The 20,814-nt window shown below is 46.5% G+C and overlaps 1 protein-coding gene across 1 annotated transcript in view; it reads left to right on the top strand.

Annotated features, from left to right (window-relative positions):
* Positions 1 to 20,814, top strand: part of LOC140478453 (unconventional myosin-VIIa-like) — a 396,478-nt gene that overhangs the window by 45,964 nt on the left and 329,700 nt on the right. Inside the window, exons 16-18 of the mRNA XM_072571713.1 lie at positions 5,886 to 6,104; positions 9,411 to 9,518; positions 13,633 to 13,818. Of these exons, the coding sequence (XP_072427814.1) occupies positions 5,886 to 6,104; positions 9,411 to 9,518; positions 13,633 to 13,818 (513 nt within the window). The remainder of the gene's footprint in view (positions 1 to 5,885; positions 6,105 to 9,410; positions 9,519 to 13,632; positions 13,819 to 20,814) is intronic.

The following is a 20,814-nucleotide window of genomic DNA, read 5'->3' as shown; positions in this document are numbered from 1 at the left end:
GTGGTGCTAGTGTGGAATGAGCTGCCAGAGGAAATGGTGGATGGGTATGTGAGCATGAAGGGTTAGAGTGATATGGACCAAATACTGGCAAATGGGACTAGATTAGGTTGGAATATCTGGTCGGTATGGACGAGTTGGACTGAAGGATCTGTTTCTGTCCTGTACCTTTCTACAACTCTATAACTCTGTCTTAAATGTGCAATTCTCTATTCTGAGATTATAACTCCTGGTGCTGGACTCTCCCACAAGGACAAACAACCTTTCTACCCGTCAAGTCCCCTGAGAATCTTGTATGTTTCAATAAGGCTGCCTCTGAACCTTCTGAACTCTAATGTATACAGTATACTCAACGTGTCCTCATAACACTGACCCTCCATACCTTCTCTGCACTGCCTCCAATGCAGTCTATGTTTCCTTAAATAAGGGGCCCCAAAATGTTCACAGTATTCCAGATAAGTTACAGTTTTCTTGGAACCTCCCTATTTTTATACTCCATTCCCTTTGAAATAAAGGCCAGTATTCCATTTGCCTACCTTATTACCTGATTAGCATGTATGCTATCCTTTTGTGATTTGTTGTGGTTAAATTCGGCGGCTCAGTGGTTAGCACTGCTGCTTCGCAATGCCAGGGAGCTTGGTTGGATTGACTGTCTGTGTGAAACTTGCAATTTCTTCCTGAGTTTGTGTGCATTTCTTCTGAGTGCTCTGGTTTCCTCCCACGCTCGAAAGATGTGCTGGTTTGGTGGATTGGCAATGCTAAATTCCCCATACTGTCCAGGGATATGCAGACTAGGTTAACTATGGGAAATACAGGGATGGAGTGCGTCTGAGTGGGATTGGTATGGGCTGAATGGCCTGCTTCCATACTGTAGGGATTCTAGGAAATCACTCTGTCCTGTAGCTTTCTGCAGTCCTTCACTGCTTAAATAATCTTCAGCTCCTCTATTCTTCCTGTCAAAGTGCAGAATCTCAGTTTGCTGAGAGTTTACTCACTTACTTCCAGAACTTTCTCAGATGACTGTCCAATTTCCCCTTGAAAGCCCCAGTTAAATCTCTCAGGCATCTCATTCTAGGTCCCAAGCGTTTGATGTGCGAAAATTATTTTTCTCAATTCCCTTTTGCTTTCGTTTTTTTGCGAGGTATTTAAATCTGTGCCCTGTCATTCAGAAACCTCCCAATTCATCTGAAGACAGGTGACTGGATCTGAAACGTTAATTCTGATTTCTCTCCACAGATGCTGCCTGACTTACTGTGATTTTCCAGCAATTTCTGTTTATGTTTTTGAAACTAATGGGTCTGTGGGACAGTAGGTTTCATGTTGGATTAATAGAGGACTATGACAAGAAAATGGGAGGGTGAACCTGTTAACTGCTTAATACTGAGGAAGAGTTTTGAGCACTTGAGCTAAATCTCTCCTCATGCGTCAGATTTTGTTTGATCACAGCGCTGAGGCCTTGCAATGTTACTGTGTGATGCTATAAAAATGCACGGTAATGGTTATTTTGACTTCTGTGGAGAGTGTAGGCAGTGAGATTAGATTTCCTATCAAGGTATAGCATTAGTTTGGGATTTATAAATGGTTATAGGGAGAGTGTGGGGCAATGGGATTAGTTTAGGATTTATATAAGGCTATAAAGAGAGTGTGGGGTAGTGGGATTAGTTTAGGATTTATATAGGGTTATAGGGACAGTGTGGGGTAGTGGGATTAGTTTAGGATTAATATAGGGTTATAGGGAGAGTGTGGGGTAGTGGGATTAGTTGAGGATTAATATAGGGTTATAGGGAGAGTGTGGGGTAGTGGGATTAGTTTAGGATTTATATAGCGTAATAGGGAGAGTGTAGGGTAGTGGGATTAGTTTAGGGTTTATATAAGGCTATAAAGAGAGTGTGGGGTAATGGGATTAGTTTAGGATTTATATAGGGTTATAGGGACAGTGTGGGGTAGTGGGATTAGTTTAGGATTAATATAGGGTTATAGGGAGAGTGTGGGGTAGTGGGATTAGTTGAGGATTAATATAGGGTTATAGGGAGAGTGTGGGGTAGTGGGATTAGTTTAGGATTTATATAGCGTTATAGGGAGAGTGTAGGGTAGTGGGATTAGTTTAGGATTTATAAAGGGCTATAGGGAGAGTGTGGGGTAGTGGCATTAGTTTAGGATTTATATAGGCCTATAGGGAGAGTGTGGGGTAGTGGCATTAGTTTAGGATTTATATAGGGTTATAGGGAGAGTGTGGGGTAGTGGGATTAGTTTAGGATTTATAAAGGGCTATTGGGACAGTGTGGGGTAGAGGCATTAGTTTAGGATTTATATAGGCCTATAGGGAGAGTGTGGGGTAGTGGGATTAGTTTAGGATTTATATAGGCCTATAGGGAGAGTGTGGGGTAGTGGGATTAGTTTAGGATTTATATAGGGCTATAGGGAGAGTGTGGGGTAGTGGGATTATTTTAGGATTTATATAGGGCTATAGGGAGAGTGTGGGGTAGTGGGATTATTTTAGGATTTATATAGGGGTATAGAGAGAGTGTGGAGTAGTGGGATTAGTTTAGGATTTATATAGAGTTATAGGGAGAGTGTGGGGTAGTGGGATTAGTTTAGCATTTATATTATAATATAGGCAGAGTGTGGGGTACTGGGATTAGGTTAGGATTTATAAAGGGCTATAGGGAGAGTGTGGGGTAGTGGCATTAGTTTAGGATTTATATAAGGCTATAGGGAGAGTGTGGGGTAGTGGGATTAGTTTAGGATTTATATAGGGCTATAGGGAGAGTGTGGGGTAGTGGGATTATTTTAGGATTTATATAGGGCTATAGGGAGAGTGTGGGGTAGTGGGATTAGTTTAGGATTTATATAGGCCTATAGGGAGAGTGTGGGGTAGTGGGATTAGTTTAGGATTTATATAGGGCTATAGGGAGAGTGTGGGGTAGTGGGATTATTTTAGGATTTATATAGGGCTATAGGGAGAGTGTGGGGTAGTGGGATTAGTTTAGGGTTTATATAAGGCTAGAGGGAGAGTGTGGGGTAGTGGGATTAGTTTAGGATTTATATAGAGTTATAGGGAGAGTGTGGGGTAGTGGGATTAGTTTAGCATTTATATTATAATATAGGCAGAGTGTGGGGTACTGGGATTAGGTTAGGATTTATAAAGGGCTATAGGGAGAGTGTGGGGTAGTGGCATTAGTTTAGGATTTATATAAGGCTATAGGAAGAGTGTGGGGTAGTGGGATTAGTTTAGGATTTATATAGCGTTATAGGGAGAGTGTGGGGTAGTGGGATTAGTTTAGGATTTATATAAGGCTATAAGGAGTGTGCGGGGTAGTGGGATTAGTTTAGGATTTATATATGGCTATAGGGAGAGTGTGGGGTAGTGGGATTAGTTTAGGATTTATATCGGGCTAAAGGGAGAGTGTGGGGTAGTGGGATTAGTTTAGGATTTATATAGGGCTATAGGGAGAGTGTGGGGTAGTGGGATTAGTTTAGGGTTTATATAAGGCTAGAGGGAGAGTGTGGGGTAGTGGGATTAGTTTAGGATTTATATAGAGTTATAGGGAGAGTGTGGGGTAGTGGGATTAGTTTAGCATTTATATTATAATATAGGCAGAGTGTGGGGTACTGGGATTAGGTTAGGATTTATAAAGGGCTATAGGGAGAGTGTGGGGTAGTGGCATTAGTTTAGGATTTATATAAGGCTATAGGGAGAGTGTGGGGTAGTGGGATTAGTTTAGGATTTATATAGCGTTATAGGGAGAGTGTGGGGTAGTGGGATTAGTTTAGGATTTATATAAGGCTATAAGGAGTGTGCGGGGTAGTGGGATTAGTTTAGGATTTATATATGGCTATAGGGAGAGTGTGGGGTAGTGGGATTAGTTTAGGATTTATATCGGGCTAAAGGGAGAGTGTGGGGTAGTGGGATTAGTTTAGGATTTATATAAGGCTATAAGGAGAGTGTGGGGTAGTGGGATTAGATTTGGATTTATATAAGGCTATAAGGAGAGTGTGGAGTAGTGGGATTAGATTAGGATTTATATAGGGTTATAGGGAGAGTGTGGTGTAATGGGATTCGTTTAGGATTTATATAAGGCTATAGGCAGAGTGTGGGGTAGTGGGATTAGTTTAGGATTTATATAAGGCTATAAAGAGAGTGTGGGGTAGTGGGATTAGTTTAGGATTTATATAAGGCTATAGGGAGAGTGTGGGGTAGTGGGATTAGATTTGGATTTATATAAGGCTATAAGGAGAGTGTGGAGTAGTGGGATTAGATTAGGATTTATAAAGGGCTATAGGGAGAGTGTGGTGTAATGGGATTCGTTTAGGATTTATATAAGGCTATAGGCAGAGTGTGGGGTAGTGGGATTAGTTTGGGATTTATATAAGGCTATAAAGAGAGTGTGGGGTAGTGGGATTAGTTTAGGATTTATATAGGGTTATAGGGAGAGTGTGGGATAGTGGGATTAGATTTGGATTTACATAAGGCTATAAGGAGAGTGTGGAGTAGTAGGATTAGTTTAGGGTTTATATAAGGCTAGAGGGAGAGTGTGGGGTAGTGGGATTAGTTTAGGATTTATATAGGGTTATAGGGAGAGTGTGGGATAGTGGGATTAGTTTAGGGTTTATATAAGGCTAGAGGGAGAGTGTGGGGTAGTGGGATTAGTTTAGGATTTATAAAGGGCTATAGGGAGAGTGTGGTGTAATGGGATTCGTTTAGGATTTATATAAGGCTATAGGCAGAGTGTGGGGTAGTGGGATTAGTTTAGGATTTATATCGGGCTAAAGGGAGAGTGTGGGGTAGTGGGATTAGTTTAGGATTTATATAAGGCTATAAGGAGAGTGTGGGGTAGTGGGATTAGATTTGGATTTATATAAGGCTATAAGGAGAGTGTGGAGTAGTGGGATTAGATTAGGATTTATATAGGGTTATAGGGAGAGTGTGGTGTAATGGGATTCGTTTAGGATTTATATAAGGCTATAGGCAGAGTGTGGGGTAGTGGGATTAGTTTAGGATTTATATAAGGCTATAAAGAGAGTGTGGGGTAGTGGGATTAGTTTAGGATTTATATAAGGCTATAGGGAGAGTGTGGGGTAGTGGGATTAGATTTGGATTTATATAAGGCTATAAGGAGAGTGTGGAGTAGTGGGATTAGATTAGGATTTATAAAGGGCTATAGGGAGAGTGTGGTGTAATGGGATTCGTTTTGGATTTATATAAGGCTATAGGCAGAGTGTGGGGTAGTGGGATTAGTTTAGGATTTATATAAGGCTATAAAGAGAGTGTGGGGTAGTGGGATTAGTTTAGGATTTATATAGGGTTATAGGGAGAGTGTGGGATAGTGGGATTAGTTTAGGGTTTATATAAGGCTATAGGGAGAGTGTGGGGTAGTGGGATTAGTTTAGGGTTTATATAAGGCTAGAGGGAGAGTGTGGGGTAGTGGGATTAGTTTAGGATTTATATAGGGTTATAGGGAGAGTGTGGGGTAGTGGGATTAGTTTAGGGTTTATATAAGGCTAGAGGGAGAGTGTGGGGTAGTGGGATTAGTTTAGGATTTATATAGGGCTATAGGGAGAGTGTGGGGTAGTGGGATTAGTTTAGGGTTTATATAAGGCTATAGGGAGAGTGTGGGGTAGTGGGGTTATTTTAGGATTTATATAGGGCTATAGGGAGAGTGTGGGGTAGTGGGGTTATTTTAGGATTTATATAGGGCTATAGGGAGAGTGTGGGACAGTGGGATTAGGTTAGGATGGATACAGGGGTACTGGGAAAGGTTGGGGAAGGAATGATTGTAGGATTGTTGAAAACATTTGACAAGTTTATGATTTGCTGAACGATTTTCTTGTTTGCTGGGAAGCTCAGTGATTTGATTTCATTTTGATCCTGATGACTTCTTTCCCAGTTGAGGCAGGGTTTCCAGAGGTTACAGGCTCTATGCCACACCCGGAAACTGGTGAAGGAGTATAACGAGACTCGCAGGATGATCATCCTGTTCCAGGCACAATGCCGGGGATACCTATCACGTCAAAATAACACCAAACAGCTGGCTGCTGTGACCACGATCCAGGCCTACACCAGGGGCATGCTGATTCGAAAGAGCTACCGGAAAAAGAGGAGAGATGTAAGTGTGGGATAGACACCGTGAACAAAGACAGAGACCTCCCCTCAGTACTGGCCCTCTGACAGTGCAATGCTCACTCAGTGCAGACGCTCCAACAGTGCAGCAATCACTCAGTACAGACACACTGACAGTGCAGCACTCCCTCGGTACTGACCCCCCGACAGTGCAGCACTCTCTCAGTACTGATCCCCTGACAGTGCAGCACTCCCTCAGTACTGATCCCCTGACAGTGCAGCACTCCCTCAGTACTGACCCTCTGACAGTGCAGCACTCTCTCAGTACTGACCCCCCGACAGTGCAGCACTCTCAGTACTGACCCTCCAACAGTGCAGCACTCCCTCAGTACTGATCCTCTGACAGTGTAGCACTCCCTCAGTATTGACCCTCGGACAGTGCAGCATTCCCTCAGTACTTACCCTCTGACAGTGCAGCACTCCCTCAGTACTGACCCTCGGACAGTGCAGCATTCCCTCAGTACTGATCCCCTAACAGTGCAGCACTCCCTCAGTACTGACCCCCTGACAGTGCAGCACTCCCTCAGTACTGATCCTCTGACAGTGCAGCACACCCTCAGTACTGACCATCTGACAGTGCAGCACTCCCTCAGTATTGACCCTCTGACAGTGCAGCACTCCCTCAGTATTGACCCTCGGACAGTGCAGCATTCCCTCAGTACTTACCCTGTGACAGTGCAGCGCTCACTCAATACTGACCCTCTGAGTGAGCGCTGCACTGTCAGAGGGTAAGTACTGAGGGAGTGCTGCACTGTCAGAGAGTCAGTGCTGAGGGAGTGCTGCACTGTCAGAGGGTCAGTACTGAGGAAGTGCATCACTCACTCAGCACTGACCCTCGGACAGTGCAGCACTCTCTCAGTACTGACCCTCTGACAGTGCAGCACTCCCTCAGTACTGACCCTCTGACAGTGCAGCACTCCCTCAGTACTGACCCTCCGACAGTGCAGCACTCCCTCTGTACTGACCCTCTGACAGTGCAGTACTCCCTCAATACTGACCCTCTGACAGTGCTGCACTCCCTCAGTACTGACCCTCTGACAGTGCGGCACTCCCTCAGTACTGACCCTCTGACAGTGCAGCTCTCCCTCTGTACTGATCCTCTGACAGTGCAGCACTCCCTCAGTACTGACCCTCCGGCAGTGCAGCACTCCCTCAGTACTGACCCTCTGACAGTGCAGCACTCCCTCAGCACTGACCCTCTGACAGTGCTGCACTCCCTCAGTACTGACCCTCTGACAGTGCGGCACTCCCTCAGTACTGACCCTCTGACAGTGCAGCACTCCCTCAGTACTGACCCTCTGACAGTGCAGCACTCTCTCAGCACTGACCCTCTGACAGTGCAGCACTCCCTCAGCACTGACCCTCTGACAGTGCAGCACTCCCTCAGTACTGATACCCCGTTTGTGCGGCACTCTCTCAGTACTGACCCTCGGACAGTGCAGCACTCCCTCAGTACTGACCCTCTGACAGTGCAGCACTCCCTCACTACTGACCCTCTGACAGTGCAGCACTCCCTAAGTACTGACCCTTTGACAGTGCAGCACTCCCTCAGTACTGACCCTTTGACAGTGCAGCACTCCCTCAGTATTGACCCTCGGACAGTGCAGCATTCCCTCAGTACTTACCCTCTGACAGTGCAGCACTCCCTCAGTACTGATCCTCTGACAGTGCAGCACTCCCTCAGTACTGACCCTTTGACAGTGCAGCACTCCCTGAGTACTGACCCTTTGACAGTGCAGCACTCCCTCAGTATTGACCCTCGGACAGTGCAGCATTCCCTCAGTACTTACCCTCTGACAGTGCAGCACTCCCTCAGTACTGATCCTCTGACAGTGCAGCGCACACTCAATACTGACCCTCTGAGTAAGCGCTGCACTGTCAGAGGGTCAGTATTGAGGGAGTGCTGCACTGTCAGAGGGTCAGTACTGAGGAAGTGCATCACTCACTCAGCACTGACCCTCGGACAGTGCAGCACTCCCTAGTCCTGACCCTCTGACAGTGCAGCGCTTCCTCAGTACTGACCCTCCGATCGTGCAGCACTCCCTCAGTATTGACCCTCGGACAGTGCAGCATTCCCTCAGTACTTACCCTCTGACAGTGCAGCACTCCCTCAGTACTGATCCTCTGACAGTGCAGCGCTCACTCAATACTGACTCTCTGAGTAAGCGCTGCACTGTCAGAGGGTCAGTATTGAGGGAGTGCTGCACTGTCAGAGGGTCAGTACTGAGGAAGTGCATCACTCACTCAGCACTGACCCTCGGACAGTGCAGCACTCCCTAGTCCTGACCCTCTGACAGTGCAGCGCTTCCTCAGTACTGACCCTCTAAACAGTGCAGCACTCCCTAGGACTTACTCTCTGACAGTGCGGCACTCCCTAGTACTGACCCTCTGACAATGCAGCACTCTCTCAGCATTGACCCTCAGACAGTGCAGCGCACCCTCGGTACAGACCGTCCAACAGTGCAGCACTCCCTCAGTACTGACCCTCCAACAGTGCAGTGCTCCCTCAGTACTGTTAAGGGTGTGGGGTTTGGGGGAGGAGGTGTGTGTGGAGGGGTAGGGGTGTGCCAGGGAGGGGCTGAAGGAGGGAGGGGAGTGGTTGAGGGAAGGTGACTGAGGGGAATGTTTTGGGCAGTGTGAGTGAGGGAGTGACTGGGGAGGGTGGGTGTGGTGAGTGACTGGGTCAGGTGGGTGTGGGGAGTGATTGGAGGGAGGGTGAGTGTGGGGAGTGATTGGAGGGAGGGTGAGTGTGGGGAGTGATTGGAGGAAGGGTGAGTGTGGGGAGTGTTTGTAGGGAGGGTGAGTGTGGGGAGTGGTTGGAGGGAGGGTGAGTGTGGGGAGTGGTTGGAGGGAGGGTGAGTGTGGGGAGTGATTGGAGGGAGGGTGAGTGTGGGGAGTGGTTGGAGGGAGGGTGAGTGAGGGGAGTGATTGGAGGGAGGGTGAGTGTGGGGAGTGATTGGAGGGAGGGTGAGTGAGGGGAGTGATTGGAGGGAGGGTGAGTGTGGGGAGTGATTGGAGGGAGGGTGAGTGTGGGGAGTCGTTGGAGGGAGGGTGAGTGTGGGGAGTGACTGGGTAGGGTGGGTGTGGGGAGTGACTGGTTAGGGTGGGTGTGGGGAGTGACTGGGTAGGGTGGGTGTGGGGAGTGACTGGGTAGGGTGGGTGTGGGGAGTGACTGGGTAGGGTGAGTGTGGGGAGTGGTTGGCGGATTGTGAGTGAGGGGTATTTTTGGGGCTGCAGTGGAGTTAAGTTTTCACCGCGTGTCTCAGAGCCTCCCCACGTCTTCCCTTGGCAGATCCAGAGACGTCTCGAGGCTGAGAAACTCCGTTTTGCCGAGGAGCGGCGCCTGGTGAAGATGGTGGGGCTGGATGTGGCCAGACACGAGGCTGACAAGAAGAAATCGGTGAGTGCCCAAGGCTAACCCCACTACCATGTGAAAGGTACTCACTGCACCAGGCCGCGCAGGATAACCAGCTGGCTTCCTGCTGACTCCCTGTCTCTGACAATGAGAGCATCACTTTCTTATTGACTGTGTATTCCCAAGTCTGCTCCTCTTGCCATCCACCACCATCTTCCTCAGTACTGGGATGTGGGGGTGGTTGATCGTGTCAGGAGCAGTGGGCAGACTGGTCCCCAAGCCAGCGCTGATCAGAAGAATGAGACAAGGTGGTGAGGGAAGTGGACTGCATGCTTCTCTCCTGTGGGGGTGACTAGAATTAGGAGAGTTATACAGTCATATTGTTATAGAGCGCGGAAACAGACACTACGGTTCAACTCGTCCATGCCGACCAGATATCCTGAATTTATCTAATCCCATTTGCCAGCACATGGCCCATACTCCTCTCAACCCTTCCTATTCAGGTACCTGTCCATATGCCTTTTAAATGTCATAACTTTACTAGCATCTACTACCACTTCATTCCATACACGCACCAGCCTCTGTGTGAAAAGGTTGCCCCTTAAGTCCCTTTCAAATCATTTCCCTCTCTCCCTAAACCCTTTAGTTTTAGACTCCCCCCACCCTGGGAAAAGACCTTGTCTATTTACCCTACCCATAGCCAAAATATTATAAGCCTGTATAAGGTCACCAGTTGGCCTCTGATGCTCCAGGGGAAAACAGTCCCAGTCTATTCAGCCTCTCCCTACAGCTCAAATCCTTCAACCCTGGCAACATCCATGTAAATCTTTGCTCAACCCTTTCAAGTTTCACTCTTCTTCCTTTAGGAGGGAGACCAGGATTGCACACAATATTCCAAAAATGGCTGAACCAATGTCCTGTAGAGCCGCAACGTGACCTCCTAACTCCTATACTCAATGCAGTAACCAATAAAGGAAAGCATACGTTCACTATCCTATCAACCTGCGACTCTACTTTCAAGGAGCTATGAACCTGTACTCCAAGATCTCTTTATTCAGCAACACTCCCTCAGACCTGCCTTTCCAAAATGCAGCACCTCTCATTTATCTAAATTAAACTCTATCTGCCACTCATCGGTCCCATTGTACTCAGAAGTAACCTTCTTTGCTGTCCACTACACCTCCAATTTTGGGGTCATCTGCAAACTTACTAACTATACCTGCAATACTAATATCCAAATCGTTTATATCAATGATGAAAAGTAGAGGGTCCAGCACCGATCCTTGTGGCATTCCACTGGTCACAGGCCTCCAGTCTGAAAAATAACCCTTCACCACCACCCTCTGTCTTCTACCTTTGAGCCAGTTCTGTATCCAAATGGCTAGTTCTCCCTGTATTCCATGTGATCTAACCTTGCTAACCAGTCTCCCATAATTTTAAAAATAAGCAGTCTCCCATTTAAAACTGAGACAAAGGAATTTTTTTCTCTGAGGGGTCAAGACTTTTCCCAGAGAGTGTTGAAAATGGGTCATAGACTATTGTCAAGGTTGAGTTTGAGAGTGACATGGGAGTCACTGGGTAATGGGGGGGCAGGTAGGAGAGGAGAGTTCAGTTCAGATCAAACATACTTTACTCTATACTGCACAGGGCTTGAGGGGCTAAATACTTGATGATCAAACCATAACATAAAGGAGCAGAATTTGACCATTCGGCCCCTTGAGTTTGTTCTGCCATTCGATCATGGCTGATGTTTCTCATCTCCATTCTCCAGCCTTCTTCCCATAACCCTTGATTTCCTGACTGATCAAGAATCTACCTAACTCTGTCTTAAATACCCCCATGACTTGGCCTCCACAGCTCTCTGCAGCAATGAGAGATTAACCACCCTCTGGCTGAAGAAACGTCTCCTCATCTCAAGTTCTAAGGGGTTGCCCCTTCGCCCTGAGCACGTGCCCTTGGGGTCCTAGTCTCTCCTACTGGAAACATTTTCTCCACATGCACTCTATCCAGGTTTCTCAGTATTCTGTAAGTTTCAATGGGATTTCTCCTCATCCTTCTAAACGCCATGGAGTACAGATCAACCGTTCCTCCTTTGACAAACCCTTCATCCCTGGGATCTTTCTCATGAATCTTCTCTGGACCTCCTTCAAAGCCAGCACATGAGTTGATAAGATTAGATTCCCTACAGTGTGGAAACAGGCCCTTCAGCCCAACCAGTCCACACCGACCCTCCGAAGAGTAACCCCCCCCCCCCAGACCCGTTTCCCTCTGACTAACACACCTAACACAATGGACAATTTAGCATGGCCAATCCACCTGAGCTGCACATCTTTGGATTGTGGGAGGAAACCCACGCAGACACGGGGAGAACGTGCAAACTCCGCACAGACAGTTGCTCGAGGCAGGAACCAAGCCTGGGTCCCTGGTGTTGTGAGGCAGCAGTGCTAACCGCTGAGCTATCGTGTCGCCATATCCTTCCACAGATATGGGGCCCAAAACTGCTCGGAATATTCTAAACGCTGTCTGACCAGAGCCTGTCTGGCCTCAGCAAGTACATTTCTACACTTTTATTCTAGTCCTTTTGTAATGAATGCTCATATTGTACTTGACTTTTTAAAAAAATCATTCATGGGGCTGGGCATCGTTGGCAGGGCCCAGCCTTTATTGCTCAATTTGCCCCTCAGAAAGTGATGGAATGCTGCCTAGTTGACCTGTTGCAGTCCATGTGCTGTGGGTTGACCCACAATTCCCTTAGGGAGGAAATTCTAAGATTTTTGACCCAGTGACAGTGAAGGAACAGTGATACATTTCCAAGTCAGGATGGTGAGTGGCTTGGAGGGGAATTTGTAGGGGGTGGTGCTCCCATATATCTGCTGTCCCTCTCCTTCTAGATAGAAGTGGTCGCCGGTTTGGAAGGTGCTGTCTGAGGATCTTTGTTGAATTTCTGCAGTGTATCTTGTAGATGGGACACACTGAGTACCAGTGATGGAGCAAGGGAACGTTTGTCGATGTGGTGCTAATCAAGTGGGCTGCTTTGTCCAGGATGGTGTCAAGTTTCTTGAGTGTTGGAGCAACACACATCCAGGCAAATGGGGAGTATTCCATCACAGTCCTGACTTGTGCCTTGTAGATGATGGACAGGCTTTGGGGAGTCAGGGGGTGAGTTACTCGCTGCAGGTTTCCTAGCCTCTGACCTGCTCTCAGAGACATATTTTTGCATGGTGACTCCAGTTGAACTTCTGGTCAACAGTAAACCCCAGGATGTTGATAGTGGGGGGAATTCAGTGATGGTAACACCATTGAATGTTAAGGGGTGGTGGTTAGATTGTCTCTTATTGAAGATGGTCACTGCCTGGCATTTATCTGGAGTGAAGGTGACTTGCCACTTGTCAGCCCAAGCTTGGATATTGTCTAGATCTTGTTGCATTTGAACATTCATGGTAGTTAATCTAAGAGGTGTAACTGCCTTCTGAAACAAAGCATCCAAGCAACTCTCCTCTCTGCGCTGTGCTGCAGTGCTCAAAGCACAAACTCTAGCTCATCAACTCTGAGCCAGAATTCCTCAAGGGACTGACACTTGAGAGAGTTGTGGTCAAAACAGGGCCCACCATCTCCCACATCACACAGGTACTACACATCAGCCTGGCATCTCTAGTTTATCCACTTCGTTCTGAATTTGATATTTAAAAAGTTCCGACTGTTCTTTTAATTTATAACTTCTCAATATTTGCCCTATTTACCTTCTGAAAATAACACGAATAGATAGTCAAATTAGCATCTATCACCAACCAATGAACGTGAGGTTTTCCTGTGATGTCATTCCGTTGTGTGGGGCCCATGATTCTGGCCTCTAATTTATTCTGTTTAAAGCACCTTACAAATTATGAACCAAAAAAGAAGCAAAAAGCGCCTGTTCCCCTCTGTACCAAATTCCCACACTGCCTTCAAATTGCCCGAACAATGTATTTGCTCAGGCTGTGTCTCACTGTGGAGGTGATCTCTCCTGGATGACTGTGTGAAGCTCACTCTTCGTTTGACTGTTGTATCACTATGCTTAGTCAGCTCCCGGTGTCTGATTGAACGGTTTTATAGTTTTGTTTCCTGTCACCACCTTCATCCATCCTCTTGGTGCTAACTCGAAGCTCTGCTCTTCCTGAAGGACCATCTGGCACACATGGCCAAACTGGACATGGAGAATGAGAGGCGCCAGAGGGAGGAATACTTGAAGAGGAAGCAGAAGATGAAGACCGAGGACCTCGACGAGCTGGATTTAGTGGACAATATCTTCTCGTTTTTGCCCAATGTCCTGGCACATCAGGAAGGCCAGGGGCCTCAGGGCTTCGAGGTAACGTTTACCACCTGGAGAGGCTGGAATCAGGGGTTGCTCAGTGATGCTGTGCTGTTAGTGCGGGGCATAGACTGAGGAGAACATGGCACCCAGAGACAGGGCTTTAGGACAATACTCCAACAGAATGTGTGTTTGTACCAGTCAGATTTTACAATCCATTCACACCAGTTCATTGTTTCACTGGGAGCACTGTCTGTATCACTGGCGACACAGTCTATATCACTGGGAAACACTGTTTCACTGGGAGCACTAACTATCACTGGGAATGCTGTTTGTCTCACTGGGAACACAGCCTGTTTCACTGGGAACACTGTCTGGTTCAGTGGGAATATTGTTTGACTGGGAACACTGTCTGGTTCACTGGGAATATTGTTTCAGTGGGAACACTGTCTGTTTCACTGGGAACACTGTCTGGTTCACTGGGAATATTGTTTCAGTGGGAACACTGTCTGTATCACTGGGAACACTGGTTCACTGGGAACATTGTTTCAGTGGGAACACTTTCTGTATCTCTGGGAACATTGTTTCAGTGGGAGCACTGTCTGGTTCACTGGGAATACTGTCTGTTTCACTGGGAACATTGTTTCAGTGGGAACACTGTCTGGTTCACTGGGAATATTGTTTCAGTGGGAACACAGTCTGGTTCACTGGGAACATTGTTTCAGTGGGAACATTTTCTGTATCTCTGGGAACATTGTTTCAGTGGGAACACTGTCTGGTTCACTGGAAATACTGTCTGTTTCACTGGGAGCATTGTTTCAGTGGGAACACTATCTCTTTCAGTGGGAATACTGTCTGGTTCACTGGGAACATAGTCTCTTTCAGTGGGAACACAGTCTGGTTCACTGGGAATAATGTTTCACTGGTAACACTGTCTCTTTCAGTGGGACCATTGTCCGGTTCATTGAGAATACTGTCCATATCATTGAGAGTAAAGTCTATGTCATTTCAAAAACTGTCTGTTTTACTGAGGACACTTTTCACTGGGAACACTCTCTGTATCACCATGAACACCATCTATATCACTGGGCACACTCTCTATATCACCACGAACACTGTCTATATCACTGGGAACACTCTCTGTATCACCACGAACAATGTACATCACTGGGAACACTCTGTCACACCAAGAACACAGTCTGTATCACCAGGAACACTGTCTATATCACTGGGAACACTCTCTGTATCACCAGGAACATTGTGTATATCACTGGGAACACTCGCTGTCTCACCACGCACACTGTCTATACCACTGGGAACACTCTCTGTGTCAACAAAAACACTGTCTATATCACTGGGAACGCTCTCTGTATCACCGCAAAAACTCTCTGTATCACCACGAACACTGTCTATATCACTGGGAACACACTCTGTCTCACCACGAACAATGTACATCACTGGGAACACTCTGTCACACCAAGAACACAGTCTGTATCACCAGGAACACTGTCTATATCACTGGGAACACTCTCTGTATCACCAGGAACACTGTCTATATCACTGGGAACACTCTCTGTATCACCAGGAACATTGTGTATATCACTGGGAACACTCGCTGTCTCACCACGCACACTGTCTATACCACTGGGAACACTCTCTGTGTCAACAAAAACACTGTCTATATCACTGGGAACGCTCTCTGTATCACCGCAAAAACTCTCTGTATCACCACGAACACTGTCTATATCACTGGGAACACACTCTGTCTCACCACAAACACAGTCTATATCACTGGGGACACTCTCTGTACCACTAGGAACACTGTCTGTATCACTGGGAATGCTCTGTATCACCACAAACAATGTCTATATCACTGGGAACACTCTCTGCATCACCACGAACACTGTCGATATAACTGGGAACACTCTCTGTATCACCAGGAACACTGTCTATATCACGGGCGACAATCTCTGTATCACCACGAACACTGTCTATATCACTGGGAAGACTCTCTGTAGCTCCACGAACACTGTCTGTCTCGCAGGGAAAACTCTGTATCACTATGCACACTGTCTGTATAATTGGGGAGACTCTCTGTATCACCGCAAACACTGTCTATATCACTGGGGATACTTTCTGTATCACCACGAACACTGTCTATATCAGTGGGAACACTCTCATTATCACCAGGAACACTGTCTATATCACTGGGAATACTCTCTGTATCACCACGCACACTGTGTATATCACTGGGAAGACTGTATCACAACGAATACTGTCTATATCACTGGGAGCACTCTCTGTGTCACCAAGAACACTGTCGATATCACTGGGAACAGTCTCTGTATCAGCACGAACACTGTCTATATCACTGGGGACACTCTCTGTATCACCAGGAACACTGTCTAAGTCACTGGGAACACTCTCTATATCACCAGGAACACGGTCTTTATCGCTGGGAACGCTCTGTATCACCATGAACACTGTCTATATCACTGGGAACACTCTCTGTATGACCGGGAACACTGTCTATATCACGGGGGACACTCTCTGTATCACCACAAACATTGTCTATATCACTGGAGACATTCTGTGTCACCACGATCACTGTCTATATCACTGGGAACACACTGAATCACCACGAACACTGTCTATATCACTGGGGACACTCTCTGTATCAACGCGAACACTGTCTACATCACTGGAACACTCTCTGTATCAGAACAAACACTGTCTATATCACTGGGGACACCCTGTGTCACCACGAACACTGTCTCTATCACTGGGAACACTCTCTGTATCACCAGGAACACTGCCTATATCACTGGGAATACTCTCTGTATCACCACGGATACTGTCTATATCACTGGGAACACTCTCTGTATCACCGCGAACACTGTCTATATCACTGGGAACACTCTCTATATCAGAACGAACACTGTCTATATCACTGGAGACACTCTGTATCACCAACAACACTGTCTATATCACTGGGAACACTCTCTGTATCACCAACAACACTGTCTATACCACTGGGAACACTCTCTGTATCACCAGGAACACTGTCTATATCACAGGCGACACTCTCTGTATCACCACAAACACTGTCTCTATCACTGGGAACACTCTCTGTATCACAACGAATACTGTCTATATCACTGGGAGCACTCTCCGTGTCATCACGAACACTGTCGATATCACTGGGAACAGTCTCCGTATCAGCCCGAACACTGCCTATATAACTGGGAACACACTCTGTATCACCAGGAACACTGTCTATATTACTGGGAATACTCGCTGTATCACCATGAACACTGTCTATATCACTGTGAATGCTCTCTGTATCACCACGAACACTGTCTATATCACTGGCAACATTCTCTGTATCACCAACAAACTCTGTCAATATCACTGGTAACACTGTATCACCACAAACACTGTATATATCACTGGTAACACTCTGTATCACCACAAACACTGTCTATATCACTGGGAACACTCATTGTATCACCACAAACACTGTCTATATCACTGGGAACACCCTCTGTATCACCACGAACACTGTCTATATCACTGGGAACACTCTCTGTATCACCACAAACACTGTCTGTATCACTGGGAACACTCTCTGTATCACCACGAACACTGTCTATATCCCTGGGAAGACTCTCTGTAGCTCCACGAACACTGTCTGTATCACTGGGAAAACTCTGTATCACCATGCACACTGTCTGTATAATTGGGGAGACTCTCTGTATCACCGCAAACACTGTCTATATCACTGGGGACACTCTGTGTCCTCACAAACACCGTCAATATCACTGTGAACACACTCTGTATCACCAGGAAAACTGTCTGTATCACTGAGAATGCTCTGTATCATCACCAACACTGTCTATATCACTGGGAACACACTCTGTATCACCACAAACACTGTCTATATCTCTGGGAACACTCTGTATCACCACAAATACTGTCTATATCACTGGGAGCACTCTCTCTGTCACAACGAACACTGTTGATATCAATGGGAGCACTCTCTGTATCAGCACGAACACTGTGTATATCACTGGGAACACTCTCTGTGTCTCCACGAACACTGTCTATATCACTGGGAACACTCTGTATCACCACAAACACTGTCTATATCTCTGGGAACACTCTGTATCACCACAAATACTGTCTATATCACTGGGAGCACTCTCTCTGTCACAACGAACACTGTTGATATCAATGGGAGCACTCTCTGTATCAGCACGAACACTGTGTATATCACTGGGAACACTCTCTGTGTCTCCACGAACACTGTCTATATCACTGGGAACACTCTCTGTATCACCAAGAATACTGTCTATATCACTGGGAACACTCCCTGTATCACCACGAACACTGTGTATATCACTGGGAACAGTCTCTCTATCACCACGAACTCTGTCGATATCACTGGGAAGACTCTCTGTAGCTCCACGAACACTGTCTGTATCGCTGGGAAAACTCTGTATCACCATGCACACTGTCTGTATAATTGGGGAGACTCTCTGTATCACCGCAAACACTGTCTATATCACTGGGGACACTCTGTGTCCTCACAAACACCGTCAATATCACTGTGAACACACTCTGTATCACCAGGAAAACTGTCTGTATCACTGAGAATGCTCTGTATCACCACAAACACTGTCTATATCTCTGGGAACACTCTGTATCACCACAAATACTGTCTATATCACTGGGAGCACTCTCTCTGTCACAACGAACACTGTTGATATCAATGGGAGCACTCTCTGTATCAGCACGAACACTGTGTATATCACTGGGAACACTCTCTGTGTCTCCACGAACACTGTCTATATCACTGGGAACACTCTGTATCACCAAGAATACTGTCTATATCACTGGGAACACACTCTGTATCACCACAAACACTGTCTATATCTCTGGGAACACTCTGTATCACCATGAATACTGTCTATATCACTGGGAGCACTCTCCCCGTCACAACGAACACTGTTGATATCAATGGGAGCACTCTCTGTATCAGCACGAACACTGTGTATATCACTGGGAACACTCTCTGTGTCTCCACGAACACTGTCTATATCACTGGGAACACTCTGTATCACCAAGAATACTGTCTATATCACTGGGAACACTCCCTGTATCACCACGAACACTGTGTATATCACTGGGAACACTCTCTCTATCACCACGAACACTGTCTATATCACTGGGAACACTCCCAGTATGACCAGGAACGCTGTCTATATCACTGGGAATACTCTGTATCACCACGTACACTGTCTATATTACTGGGAACACTCTCTGTATCACCGGGAACACTGTCTATATCACTGGGGACACTCTCAGTATCACCAGGAACACTGTCTATATCACTGGGGACACTCTGAAACTCCACAAACATTGTCTATATCATTGGGAACAGTCTGTATCACCACGAATACTGTCTATTTCACTGGGGACACTCTCTGTATCACCACGCACACTGTCTATATCACTGGGAACACTGTATCACAACGAATACTGTCTATATCACTGGGAGCACTCTCTGTGTCACCATGAACACTGTCGATATCACTGGGAACGCTCTCTGTATCAGCACAAACACTGTCTATATCACTGGGAAAACTCTCTGTGTCTCCAAGAACGTTGTCTATATCACTGGGGAAACTCTGTATTACCATGCACACTGTCTATATCACTGGGAACACTCTCTGTATCACCATGAACACTGTCTGTATCACTGGGAACGCTCTGTATCACCACAAACACTGTCTATATCACTGGGAACACTCTCTGCATCACCAGGAACAATGTCTATATCACTGGGGACACTCTCTGTACCACCAGGAACACTGTCTGTATCACTGGGAATACTCTCAGTATCACCACGAACACTGTCGAAATAACTGGGAACACTCTCTGTATCAGTACGAACACTGTCTATATCACTGTGAACACTCTCTGTATCACCAGGAACGCTGTCTGTGTCACTGGGAACACTCTGTATCACCATGAACACTGATAATGTATCACTGGGGACACTCTGTAACACCATGAACACTGTCTATATCACAGGGGACACTCTGTATCACCATGAACACTGTCTATATCACAGGGGACACTCTGTGTGTCACCAGGAACACTGTGTATATCACTGGCAACACTCTCTATATCACCACAAGCACTGTGTATATCACTGGCAACACTCTCTATATCACCACAAGCACTGTGCATATCACTGGCAACACTCTCTGTATCACCACAAGCACTGTCTATATCACTGGAAACACTCTCTGTATCTCCACGCACACTGTGTATATAACTGGGACACTCTGTGTCACCATGCACACTGTCGATATCACTGGGAATGCTCTCTGTATCAGCACGAACACTGTCTATATCACTGGGAACAGTCTCTGTATCACCACGAACACTGTCTATATCACTGGGGACACCCTGTGCCATCACGAACACCATCAATATCACTGTGAACACTCTCTGTGTCACCAGGAACAGAGTCTGTATCACTGGGAATGCTCTGTATCACCACGAACATTGTCTATGTCACTGGGAACACTCTCTGTATCACCACAAACACTGTCTATATCACTGGGAACACTCTCTGTATCACCGCAAACACTGTCTATACAACTGGGAACACTGTGTCACCACGAACACTGTCTATATCACTGGGAACACTCATTGTATCACCACAAAAACTGTCTATATCACTGGGAACACTCTCTGTATCACCACGAATACTGTCAATATCACTGGGAACACTCTCTGTATCACCAACAACACTGTCTATATCACAGGGGACACTCTCTGTATCACCACAAACACTGTCTATATCACTGGGAACACTCTCTGTATCACCACGAACACTGTCTATATCACTGGGAACACTCTGTATCACCACGAACACTGTCTGTATCACTGGTGACACTCTCTGTATCACCAGGAACACTGTCTAAGTCACTGGGAACACTATCTATATCACCAGGAACACAGTCTTTATCGCTGGGAATG

This window comes from Chiloscyllium punctatum, chromosome 6 (genome assembly GCF_047496795.1).
Source record: "Chiloscyllium punctatum isolate Juve2018m chromosome 6, sChiPun1.3, whole genome shotgun sequence".
Lineage (NCBI taxonomy): Eukaryota > Metazoa > Chordata > Chondrichthyes > Orectolobiformes > Hemiscylliidae > Chiloscyllium > Chiloscyllium punctatum.
Note: the sequence above shows the minus strand (reverse complement) of the source record. Positions and strands in the feature narration are given on the sequence as shown.